This window comes from Astyanax mexicanus, chromosome 14 (assembly GCF_023375975.1).
Source record: "Astyanax mexicanus isolate ESR-SI-001 chromosome 14, AstMex3_surface, whole genome shotgun sequence".
Lineage (NCBI taxonomy): Eukaryota > Metazoa > Chordata > Actinopteri > Characiformes > Acestrorhamphidae > Astyanax > Astyanax mexicanus.
The window spans coordinates 19550672-19564538 of NC_064421.1; the positions used below are offsets into that span (position 1 = coordinate 19550672).

At 38.8% G+C, this 13867-nt stretch overlaps 1 protein-coding gene across 2 annotated transcripts in view; it reads right to left on the bottom strand.

Annotated features, from left to right (window-relative positions):
• akap6 (A kinase (PRKA) anchor protein 6) overlaps nt 1-13867 on the bottom strand; it is a 131495-nt gene that overhangs the window by 16682 nt on the left and 100946 nt on the right. For both annotated transcript variants that reach the window (XM_007253777.4, XM_049463301.1), the window contains exons 10-11: nt 8093-8239; nt 749-1030 (exon numbers count right to left, since the gene is read on the bottom strand). In XM_007253777.4, the coding sequence (XP_007253839.3) occupies nt 749-1030; nt 8093-8239 (429 nt within the window). The remainder of the gene's footprint in view (nt 1-748; nt 1031-8092; nt 8240-13867) is intronic.

A 13867-nucleotide genomic window follows, 5' to 3' on the forward strand; every position in this document is an offset into this window, starting at 1 on the left:
CTTTACTGAATTCAGATGTTTCATTCAGTCCCATTGCCACAGGTAGAAAATTAGAGGAGGTACTAAAGAGTTTATTGAATTCTAGAGTGGTACTTAAATTGCCAAAGTTGGTAAAATATCCTTTTTAGGATCTATAATGAGCTGTGAGAGGTATTATTGAGATGTGAAAGATTAGAAAGGTTTATGAACCACAGCAACTCAGCCACAAAGTGTGAGACTGGCAGTTTTGGAGTGCTGAGGAATAGTGTGTAAAATAGTGTATTAAATGATCTGCTGACTCAATACCTGTGGAGCTCCAAAGCTGCTTTTAAGTATATATATATATATATATATATATATATATATATATATATATATATATATCATAACAGCTCCTGTATGTATAATGTGTATGTTAGAATAGTGTGTAAAACAGCAGTCAGTAAAGGTTAACTCATGAAAAGCTATAGGTTAGCCAGTGTCATTCAGAGAGCAGTGCTTTGGAATGGGACTGTAAAAGAGATGTCTGTTCTGCTGGACAGGCACTGAGATACAGTCAGCTGGACTAGGTGACTGCAGCAGCCCTGTAACAGTGGAGGTGTGTGTGTGTGGGTGTGTGAGAAGACGGACTATTTCAGGTGCTTAGCCTCAGGTTTCTGTACAGCCAGTGTCTATAGTAACAGGGCTTGACCGGTGCATTAACAGTAAAGACCTCAAGATAAGATCTCAGCAGGTTTGCTGTAATCTGTTTCTTTCTACAGCTCTTTACCTTGAAGTGCTCCAGCTGCTTGGCAACTTCTGGGTCCAGCTGTGGGTCTTCTCGTGGGTCGTGTTGCGAGTTTGGCTGGGGGTCTTGTTGTGTGTGGTTCTGATGTTGCGCGTCTGCTCGGAGGCTGAGGTTAAAGATGAAGAGCTCGGTGTCCCTCAGCCAGCTCTTCAGCTCCTTGATCTTACTCTCCAGCTGAGCCACCATGCTGCTGGTGCCTGGAGAGAGCAGCCTGCGAGAACCTGGATCACCCGCTCGCACCTCCACATGCTCCCCCAGGGTCTTCTGCAGGGACAACACAACACACACGCACAAACACATTTAATCCATGCAAAAAGAAACATATTATTAGTATCTTTGTATCTTTTTTATTGACTTCAGCATTATTGTGGGTGTATGTTTTAATGGATACATCAAAACCCAACCTATTCAATGTAATTAAATGTAATTATATTACATATTAATATTACAAAATATATTTTAGCAAGATCTGAGGCTACCTTTATATCCAACAAGAGCTAAATAAATGCTTTCAAACACACACACACACACACTGTGTAAAAAATATTTAAGTATTTTTACATATTTTACATATCTTTAATAAATTAATAAATTAATAAATTTAATAAATTAAATCTTGCACCCCATGTTTGAGACAGAACCTTAAAAGAGCCAGTTGTTCCATGTAATGCAGGTTAAAATATCATAACAGGCAACACAAGAGATGAAAAAGATAACTATATATAACGTATCAGTCTGCAAATGGTTACAAAATGCTGTATCTAAGGATCTGGGACTCCAGAAAAACACAGAGAGAGAGCTATAATATCCAAAATGCTTTAATAAAACAGTTGTGAATCTTTATAGAAAATGCAGACCATACAAACTTCCCCTACAGCACAGAGATTAATTCAGGAATGAACTAAGGAACTATAAGACCTCCCTTTCTTTATGTAAGGCCACGATTCACAATTCCCCTGTTAGACAGAAAGCAGGCAAATATGATATCAATGGAAAAGTTAAGACAATATGACTGCTGTATTGAAAAAGCTAAAGCTAAAGTGTTCCAATTGTAAAACATGGGTGTGGTGGACTGCATCTGGGCCTGGGTTATTTGCCATAATTGAATGATTTATGAACTCTGCTCTCAACCAAAACATTTTCAAGAACATTTCTTATCATCATAAAAAGGACAAGGATCTGTTAACAGATTTTTATTTTTAAACAGTATTTTTTTATTTTATGTATGAAATTAAAAAGCAAAACAAAAATGACTTGCTTGTAATATATTAGTCCTGTTTTGCATTTATTTGGCAGAAGGGTCCCTAGAAGTCAAGCAGTGCAAACCTTTCTTGCAAAAAGGGGAATGGTTAACAAAATCTATATTTATCTATAATAATCTGCAAAATCTATATTTATCTATAATGATCTGCAAAATCTGTGATGACTTGTTTTGACAAATTTAGCTAATCTGATTTCCCTTTGCATGCCCATGCGTCACATGGCAGTAAAAGCTCGCTTATATTAAGTTTTTCTATTTTATTATCTACTATTTCATATACTACTTTTATATTTTTTTATTATAAATAAGTATTAATTAGAGATGGGTGACATGGTATCATGATATTCAAAGACGTTTTAAAATTATACAATAATTGATGTGAAATTTGAAACTCAACAAAATGCAGAAAAGTAAACTGTGTATTACAATAAAATATCGTCACTAATTACACATACAGCTCTGGAAAAAAAATAAGAGACCACTTAAAAATGATGGGTTTCTTTGATTTTACCAAACTGAAAACCTCTGGAATATAATCAAGAGGAAGATGGATGATCACAAGACATTAAAGCAAGCTGAATTGTTTGATTTTTTTGCACCAGAAGTGACATAAAATTTTCCAAAAGCAGTGTGTAAGACTGGTGGAGGAGAACATGCCAAGATGCATGAAAACTGTGATTAAAAACCAGGGTTATTCCACCAAATATTGATTTCTGAACTCTTAAAACTTTATGAATATGAACTTGTTTTCTTTGCATTATTTGAGGTCTGAAAGCGCTGCATCCTTTTTTGTTATTTCAGTCATGTCTCATTTTCCGCTAAGAAAAGCTGTAAATGACAATATTTTATTTGGAATTTGGGAAAGAAAATTTCCATAGTTTATAGAATAAAACAACAATGTTCATTTTACTCAAACATATACCTATAAATAGCAAAATCAGATAAACTGATTCAGAAACTAAAGTGGTCTCTTAATTTTTTCCAGAGCTGTATATTCCTATGTAAACGCAGAGATTGTGAAAAATACATAAAAATATGTATTGATAGGTTCATACAAAAAAACTAATTTGCTTACAAGTCACTGCATACTGTGTTATAAAGATTCACTCAGCAGGTGAGCTGAAGATAAATGCTACTCTATTTGGATTGCAGAGATAACTTGTTGTCCACCCAAACATCTTAACTAGAATCTAATGAATTGCCTTTTGAAGAGATAACACTGTAATTAACTCTAATTTACTTGGATTGAATTAAGAGATTCAGAGGTAATTTAGATGAGGCTGCAGAGCTATTAGCGAGACGCTATATGCGCTGGATAAGAGGGGATTGCAATTGCAGATCCGGAGAGGGTTAAAATCTCAACGCACAAAGTGACATTTTAGAGAGACATTGAAATGCTTGTTGAATAGCAAACAATCAGGCACAAAAACACACACCGATGATTTTTGAAATGGGCTCGCTGAACAATTTTCTCCCACTGACAGTAGGAGAGCGCAGACCCACACTGTGCTGTGTGTGTTCCGGTACGCACACGTGCGTGTGCATGTGTGTATGTGCATTGTACAAGTGTGAGCGAGTGTGTGTGTCTGTGTGCGTGTTCTTCCAGCTGCCTGAATGATCGTACTTTCGGAGAGAGAGTGCAGGTTGAACTCTGAACACTGAGAAGGCAATTGCGAGCACAAAACACTCCATTATCCAATTAATACACACACTGGCGACTCTAATTGTCCTTCCTTTGTGTGTGCCATGTGTAAGAAAGCTGTAATGAAAACAGATGTGATTATGACTCAGCAATGAAGTGGCTATTTCGGCATGCGGCATCAATTAAGCTCTCAGTCGTGGCCTCGTCTCCCTGAGCCCCCTCCCCGCTTCAGGCTTTATTAACACATCTGTGTTCTTCTCGTCCCAGTGCGATGTTAATGCTGAGACAATGGCCGGCGGAGGGACGGCACGTTTTAGAGGCTACATGAGAATGGACCCTTTCACCTGAAACAAACACAAAGTGTTACCAGCTCGTTTTTCACAACACCAAAACCTGTGACTAATCTCAGATGCAAAAATAAGTTTGGGAATCTGGCCAAAGCAGGTCAATGAACTGAGTTCATGTGAAATTATTACTTTACTACCTGCACCTACTATAAAGATATATATACACATACTGACATACCAAAATTCACAGGACAGTCACTTGTATTGTGATTTCTGTCAGAGTCACTAGTCTGTTCGCATTGACAATTCTAGCCAGATGCTGCCGGTCATGATCATTAGCACCCATTGGTGGCAACGCTTTTTATGATGTATTCCTAGTACACACATGCGCTATGGATTAAGGAATGTTAAATGCCTGTAAAACTTGACCAGTGTTCAGTCTTACTCAAGACTCAAGACTTAAAGTGCGAGTGAAACGTTTTTGTGTTTTTTTTTTTCATAACTTTAAAATGTTTTAGATTGTAGATTAATAATAAATACTTAATTTTCAAACCAGAATGGGTTTTATATTTTAGATTCTTCAAAGTAGTCTAGTTTATTTTTTTCACATCCTGGCTGGATTTTCTCAGTCAGATTTAAGCAGTAGAGTCAACTGGAATGCCTTTTAGTTAACAGCTGTGTTGAACTTGTCAAGAGTTAATTAACTTGAATTTCTTCCCCTCTTAATGTGTTTGAGGGCATCAGTTGTAAAGTTGTGAAGAGGTAAAGTTGGTATACAGTGAATTGTCTCTATGTGAATAATGTTCTAATCCATATCATGACTAGGGAACTTCTCAACCAAGTAAAGATTAAAATACTTTAAGAAATAAAGGTCGGTCAGTCCGAATGATTATAAGAACTTTGAAAGTATCCTTAAGTGCAGTCGCACTGATGAAACTGGCCCTCATCAGGGCCGCTGCAGGAAAAGAAGACAAAGAGCTACCTCTGTTGCACAGGATATGTTTATCAGAGTTTCCAGCCTCAGAAACACAGAGTTAACAGCTCCCTAAATGCTTCACAGAGTATTTGGGTTTGTTTAACACTTTTAAGTTACTACATGATTCCTTATATGTTCCTACATAGTCTGGATGACTTTAATTAATGTACAAAATAAATAAAAAAAAAATAAATAAAAAATGTGAAGGTGTAACCACTCTTTTGACTGGTACTGTATACAGGGGTGAAAATTCACAAGCCATCCCCTCAGGTAACAAGTCATGATTAATTAATGTACACACTGCTTTAATAATCTACTAAAGGAAAGGGACCACCATTTCTGATGAGACCGTATTTGCACGGACCATTCCCAGCACAGCAGTGATGCCAACATGGCAGTGGCATGTTACTGTGTGTTGGCTTGACAGGGTGATGGCATGAGAGATTAGATCCCTTCTAAAGTTTTCACACTAACCAGTGGTACTGCTGGATTGAGAATACTCTACTAAAAGCCAATAATATATAGTAGTTTAAGCCAACTTACCAATGATGACTGGCTAGAAGATTAATTAACATTAACATTTTAATTAATTTGCAGCTGGTAAAAACAAGACCAGCAAAGTGTGGAAAGGCACTGTGCATGTGTTTAAAAAAGTGGCCACCAATTTTACACTTTACAGACTGTGTTTAAAAACTCAAACCAGTGTAACACACTTTAGATTTTAAATCAGTGCATCTCCTGTCCAATAACCAAGTGGCTAGGGATAATAGCAACAGATTGTCTCCAGTCAGTAGTTGAGCAGGATCTCAGTACATATTATTATATACATTGAAATGACAAAAATCATGAGAAAGATATTAGAATTTAAGTATAAGTATGCTTCTGCTCTGTCTCATGGAAGCTAAATAATGCAGCACAGAACTGTGGTATATGTGTAAAGGCCCTCATGCATTAAATGTGGATGTGATTTCTGCAAGAGTCACGTGTCTGTTCACACAGACGATTCTGTCCAGACACTGCCAATCACAATCATTACCATTATCATTATAATACCTTCTGTGGTGAATTTGCAGAATACATGTGACAACAGATAATTCACGTTGCCTTGCCATGAACATGATGGTCACTCCAAATTATCACATCATGGTACTATTTTTTTTTTTGCAGTTTTTAGCAAAAGAAAAAAATCACACTGTTCTCATTTCCTATTACATATCTAATAGAGACAGATTATATCTGTCCAGTATTATTTATTTTACTTTAATCCTGGATAAATGGAGATATATGGAGTGCATTATTAGTATCATGACATTCTGGATCATTGACTTTGGTTACAAATCTGAAAAAAAGTCTTGTATTTTTTAAATATCCTATTTAGGGATGTGCTATATCATATCGTATGCAATAATAAAATGCCAAGTTAATTTAGTTACAGTAGTGTATTCTTAAATATATATATATATATATATATATATATATATATATATATATATATATATTTTTTTTTTTTTTTTTTTTTTCATTGTTTAGTGTAATTCATTGTTAAGAGTATCATTATCACAAAAATACCATGAAATATTGCAATATTATTTTAGGGCCATATCGCCCACCCCTAGTGGCCAGTGTCCAACCTCACTCACAAAATAGCACCTCACAACATATACAGTGTGGGCATTCCCAGGCATTCCCTGAGGTAACGCTTCATGATCTTTTTACATGTCATATCCCATTTAACCCATTCAGTTAAATGGGATATGATTTGATCAGTTAAATAAGTTGTGAAAGGTGTGACAGAGAGGGAAAAAATGTTATTATGAGTTTTTTTTTAATGAGGGAATTAAGTATAAGGAAGAAATTCCACTGTGGTTTTGAAGAAAAAGGTATAAAGTACACAGAAAACAATGTACGTACTACAGTTCTTAATCATCATCTTTGTGCTCCTGCATCCCTCACTGTCTCTCTCTCTCTGTTTCTCTCACGCTTTCTCTTTCATCTTATGAGAATATTGATAATCAACGGACTCACCAGTGTTTTTCAGCGAGTGACAAATGTCTAGACATGGGGTGAGATCCATGCCCTTGGTGGGTCAGGTTTAAAAAAAAAAAGGAATTTATTGCCACTTTATTTTGTTCTGGAGCAGTTTGCAATCATAAATTCTTCATAAGCCGCATACTTCAGAGAATGGTCTGTCTTCATAAATATATACGACAGAGGACATCAATTTCATTTAATTCACAATTTGTGTCAGCACAGCAGATGCCAATGGCTGACTTGATAGGCTTGTTTAATATGCAATTGAGACGGTGTAGCGCGCAGCGTGGGGAGCAGGAGCGCTCAGATTGAACTCTCCGCACCACTGCCGTCTCATTCCTCCCGCTAACACCGTGCCACTCAACACACTCCAGATGATCACATGCCCGCGCCTCGCTCAAAGTTTGGATATGGCCATTTTACCAACTGTCAGTGATTATTCTTTTAAATATGGCTCTAATTAACACTGAATGGTGCAGTGGAACAAAATGGTTATTTGGCTCTCAAACTCACAACCAGAATTCCTTGGTTTCTGGATAATGACAGTTATGTTAATCTGGGTGCAGAGTGCTCCTGATAAAAGCCTATCCAAGCCAGAAGTAACCATATACAAATACCAATACTAATACACATTCTGCATGCCCATCCATCTATTGCCTAAATTATGTAACCTGCTTAACTTTACAGAACAATATACTATGACATAGCTCTACGTAGAGAATGTGAATATCTAATCTGATGATAATAGCAGTTACAGTTAGGTCACCAGACTTTATAAAACCCTCCAGCATTAAGATGTGGCACAGTGGAAGTGTGGAGATCTCTGGAGTGATGAAGCTCTGTCTAGTACACCTTTGGAATTGATTGAAGCATCCAGCTTCAAACTGGACCTCAATAATAACAACCTCTAATTTATATTTTCTCAAAAATATTTCTCCCTGTTAATATCCCTGATTTCAGAAGAAATGGGATGAGTTTCTACATGCTTCTGGACATATCAAGTATTTTATTAATATTCTGGATAAACCTTGCCCTTCTCTCTAATCAGTTATTCTGAATATGAAATGATGATGATGATAATGATGATCTAAACCCACAGTATGAAGTTGAGATTGCAGTGAGATTTCACCTCTAGCTGATTCCACTTGGCCCTGAGTGCAGTGAGGCACTCCTCAAAGTCAGCAGGCAGCTCTGTGCTGCTCCTCTTCAGACTCTCCGCCCAGCCCAGGAGCTGCGTCTTCTTCGGGAGCCACATGGCCATCTCTACACTGTTCCCCTAGAATACAACAAACACACCAACATTTAGATCAAGTGATCACTGATACAGTACATTACTTAATGTCATCAGTTCTTCAATTAATACACAAAAAAACACAACTTCACAACTCCCTCAGTGCTCTACTATAAAGCTACATAGGGGGTCATGTCTGCAGGCCCTGTGTTGTTTTGTGACTAGGACTGAACACACACGCCAAATCAAATGAATATTTAAGTGTGAGTACTTTAGATCATGTTTGAGTACATCATCTTGAGCAAAATGTCTGAGAGGTCAGACAGTAATTCCCATGCAAAGCAGGAAAGCATGGATTTGATATGATTTTAAGAAGTGACATTTCCAGTTAAATGGCAGACAAGCATACTGTAAGGGCTGAAATTGATGCTGCTCAATCTCGCACCTTTTTTGGTTAATTTCTCCCTCTCTCTCGCGCGCTCTCTCTCTCTCTCTCTTCCCCATTTCATTTTCTGCATCGATAGCTACTTGATTCTAGTTTTCAGTTGTCATTTATCATTACGGCAGAAGCACATTTAAATATTTAAATGCGCTCTGTTTTTTCCTCTCTTCTCGCTGTCATCAGGCCAGGATTCATTTTTCATTGTCGCTGCTTTTGATGGAGATGGTATCACACATCCTTTTAAGCCATCCATCCCTTTCAGTTTTTAATAGTGGCCGCCAAAGTAAAGACACTCCTTTTTAAAGTAAACGGGGTTACGCAATTTGTTTGTTGACAGCGCATATTGATTTTAAGAGTTCCTTTTCATTAAAAATAAACAGCGGGTTATTGATGAGGAAGGCGAGCAGTTGAAGAGGAGGAAGAGGAGGAGAGACAGGCAGGTTGATTAGAATGTGGAAGGTGAGAGTTATGGCATGGAGAGCTTTGTTTAAGCTCGGCTGAACACATGACCAAAATGCTGTGCATGCCGCCCTATTAGTATAGTTAACCTTAGCCTCCATTGCTAACCTTACATTACTGGAATCTCAGTAATTGTGGTCACTTATACAATTATACTAAAAGGAGAGCATGAACAGCTAAACCTAAGCTTTAGACAGGCAGGCTTAACTAGCACACATTGCATGCTGAATTGCTGAATGAATAATCGTGTGAACAAGATGCATTGGCACTCATGAATGACTGAATAAAACTGAACAAATAAAAAGAATAATTCACAACTCACTGTTTCTCAGGGTGTATTTGTTTTTCAGCTGTGTAACTGTTTATCTAGCCCTATGAAAAACTGGTCAGCAACTGACCCTAATGTCCGTTCTTGGGGTAATCAAACGGCAGCATTACCAGTTCTTTTTTTTTTTAAACAAATTTAATATATCAATGCACAAAGATGGTCATTAAAATAGATGAAATATCAACAAGCAGTAATCATTTTAATTCACTCGGCATATTAACATAAAAGACTGGAAATGTCAGCAAAAACGCAGTCACACATGAGCTCATTTAATGCATTTTTGTAGACTCATCTTTCCCATTAAATTAAAGTTTGTTCAGTCTTTGTAACATGTTGAGACAACAGAAGTAAGACTCCATGAACTGAGTCGGATGTGGGGTGTATTTAAATCATTTTCTGCTAGCGCTAACACGTCAGAGAGGAGGGGGGGAGAAGCGAAGCACGAAAAAAGAAATCCCATCTACCAGCTACCAATGCTCAAGACATTTAAACCCCACGTGCTGCACACTGGCTTTAAATCAAAAGGTGAGCACTACCATTTCTATTTTGCCCTGAAAATGAATCTATGGAGGGGAAAAAAGTAATTTAGAGCTCGTCTGATGATGCACCGAAGCTGCCATATTAAACGTTTAGCATGAAGAAAAGGGGGAAGCACTTCACAAAAGCACGTGAGGAGCTGGAGTGGGAGATGATGAGCTACAAATTGACTCTGAGGTACAAAATATGGAATTTGATAGGCTTTCATGATACAGATCCAAAGCAAAAGAAGCTGGGAAAACTGATAATTACTTAATCAGTTCGGGGCCTTTTCATATCTTGCCAACACCCTTGATGTCTGCAGAAGACTGTGGAAGGGAAGGGAAGTGAAGCTGGGAAGGGGAGGGAGTGATGGAGGGAGGGAGTGATGGAACAGAGGGGGGTCTCGGGGAGAACAGGGCCATTGATGGAAGCGGGATGCAGCTGAGCAGAGAGAGCAGAAGGCCTCTCAATGATGGCTGAGCTCATGGCTTGAAAGACCAGGAAGTAAAACAGCTACATGTCCACTTTTCAAGGAGGGTCAAAATGATGTAAAGCGTCCATTTGGAAGTGATTCCTACACTGTGTTTGTGAAATGGGTTGCTTCCGTGCTTAAGTGGTGGGTTGTTGTTGTTTTTTTCTTTTTTTCCAGTGAAAAATCACTTCGTCTCGAATAAGGGAGGGGAAAAAAAACTGCTTGGACTGGCCTGGAACAAAAGGCCTTGAAACACTGTTAATTGTCACCATGGTGACTAGAAGAATAAACCATTTTACAACTGGTATAGAAGGCTCACATTGAGGCCTGAGTCAAACACTTTTTTTTACCCCTCTTTTTTCATCCCTCTCTCGCCTCTGTGTGTTTAGAACAAGGTGGCCAGTCACTGAGAGGTCAGCTCGAGACCCAGGAGAATTTCCACCAGCTTTTCCAGACCTCATCTTGGAGGAGCTTTCAAAGGGGACAAAATCAACTTTAGATAGTAAAAAACACATTCAGAGGCAACAAATTGCATAAACAATGGCATCTTTCAGGAAACAAGAAGTGGTTGTGCAAAGAGTAGGAGGTTATAGGCCCATACAATGAGTCTAGCGCTGCGAGGAAGCCTGGGAACTCGCTCCTTGCCATATTGGCGGACTGTCCGAAATAAAAGCAATAAATATGGAGAATGGAGAAATTTATAACATTTGTTTTTCTTCTCTTTCCCCTTCCCCATCTTGTCTGTAAAGAGGATGCACTAGATTTCCAAAGAGATAATGAGAAATTAAAGAGGATCAATGAACAAAGAGGTGCCCAGTCAGCCCAGTTATCACATAAAATACACAGAATGACTGCAATAGCAGGCCCTTTAACCCAGGATGATTTATCTCAAGAAAAAATAGAGAAAATGCTGGACGTCTCTGCTGCTGTTATGGCTCCTCCTTTGATGTGTGGGACTGAAGGCAATTTTCCTTGCTTAAAGAATTTTATGACTGAATTTGGTTGCACTCCTGCTGCTAAAAGCCTCTATAGTGGTGCTACATATATGTGATGATATATATTGTTAATGGCATGGAATCGTTGTTTTCTGTGATTTTTTTCTCCCTCAGTTTCTCCTACTGCCTTTGCACAAGGCTTGATGGTGACCCCCATAGGAAGCCCATGCCTAATGCCATTGAATGGTGAACAAAGGCGCTTTTTATCCGGGGCCCAGGGCCTGGAGCTCAGCTGTGGGTTCAGGGAGGAGGGATTGTGCTGGAGAGCGAGTCTTAGTGCCCGGCCCTCCGCTGCCCCCTCTCTGCTCCGAGCGTGGCACTTTTCTTCAGCGGACAAACACAGGAAACAATGCAATCAGCCAAGAGCACAGTATTTTAAGAGGCAGAGAATCCTCGGCCTGGACCCTGCTCCGCACCACTCTAAAGCCTGGATAACCGTGCCAGGATGGAGTATTTGGCCTGCTTCTCTCACTCGCTAAGCACCGCAGCCCATTGAAACAGAGCGACTTTGGATATTTCCAATATAATTATTATGGGGTAAAATGCTGGTGGAATTCTCTGGAACCACCTTTCTTACTGCACTGCTCATGTTTTAAAAGCAAATAGGTGTGAAAGCGACAGATATTAAAACTTTGAAGCAATTTTCCATGTAAATGAATGGCAGCCAGGCTTGATGAGTATAAATTTGCAACCTTTGAAAAGAGAGGGAAAATTAAAACATGCAATGTCATTTAAAATAGGCAGAACCGGTCGAGTAAATTACATTTGGGAATTCGAATCGCTTGCTTTCTTCCAGCTTATTCCATTTGCATTAACTGAAAATCATATTACATAGGCCATGCATTGTTAATTGGGTCTATATTGCATTATCCACCATATAAATCAAATGACAAATATTAAAATGAATAGCAAATTCACTAATAGGGAATCATAAAACAATCTTTTTTAACTACCCCTCATCAATAATTTAATTCTAATTATGCCCATAGTACAGAATGACGGAGAAAGCCTTTTCCTTGAGCGAGTTTTCTATGCGGTGCTGGCCTCTCTGCCACTGACTGATGGGTTAATAATGGAGATAAATTTGGGTCTTGAGCAGAAAAAGGAAGGAAAATTAAGTGGAAGGAAGGCGCGGTATTTCCTCTCCTCTGATTTCCAAACAATAACAAACCAACAAATACACAAAGTCTGCTCAGAAGAAGGAACGTTGAGAGAAAAAAAAAAAACGTTTCACCTTTCCAGCGTCCCTCAATATTCCATACCATACCATTCCTATACTGCATTCCTTCAGTAAAACAGGATGTCCTGGCTCTCCTCTGCTAACACTGGCTTATAGTGCTGTGACTCTCTGGGCTGCAGGACACAGTTGCTGTGCTCCTGTGTGGATCAGGGAGAGGATCCGCGACGAGTGGAATGAAAAGAAGTGGTCAGAAAATAGCCACAATCATTTAATGCAGATGACCTCTGACAGACTCGCCGCCGCTCTGGCTGAGCAGGAATTTGCATGGGGTCTGGGCGCAGGGGAACAATGTAACCTAAATGCTAGACAATCTTTATTCTAATGAAGTGGGTGTCAAGGTCAATGTAAAAAGCCCGGTGATGAATGGTGCAGTGCCGGCCACCGCGAGTCTCTGCCCCACACCACGGCCCTTTCACTTTAATTGTAGAGCTGAAATGCACAGAGTGCGTCTCTCTGCTAAGAGGAGCTGGAGGAGATGCTGTGGAGGGGGTGGGGGACAGTGTGTGGGGGTGGGGAGGATGCAGGAATGGCTGAGTGTGAGTGGCCTCTGCTGATAGAAGATCTTCAATATCATTCATGCGGCAAAATGCTAAATTAATCTAAAAAAATAAATAAAGGTTCCTCAAATGGTTCTTGACTTGGGCTTATGGTTCAAGGCAGCGGTCAGGCTGTAGGAAAAACCCTTGGTCAAATGAGGGTGAATTTACCTTTACCTTTACACATTACAGATTACTTCAAATTTAAAGTTTTATAATATACAAATAAAAAAATTGCCATATACAAATGTTTTGATGCATTTAATATGCTGTTTTATGTCTGTTAAATTCAGACATAATATATAATATATAAAATACATTTTCTAAATTATGACCAGGAAACATTCAATGCATTATGCTGCTTTTAATATAAAAAATACTGTGAAAATATGAGCAACAAGAGTGTTGGTGATGTGAGGATGCTGGATGATCACAACCTAACTAAATTCTAATTCATTCCTAAAGCACTGGATGGAGCCCCACAATTCCAGAGAACACAGTTCCCCTGCTCTATATCTCAGTGCTGGGGGGCTTCATACAGAGATTAGACTTTTGACTGATTCTACATCAGCACCTCCTCTGTAGGTGCATGTATGCTTTGCTATGATTGTAACATGTTTGCGTGCCCTGGGGAACTTCAAATACATCCAAGACAAATGAAAAATATTGATTACAAACAAGT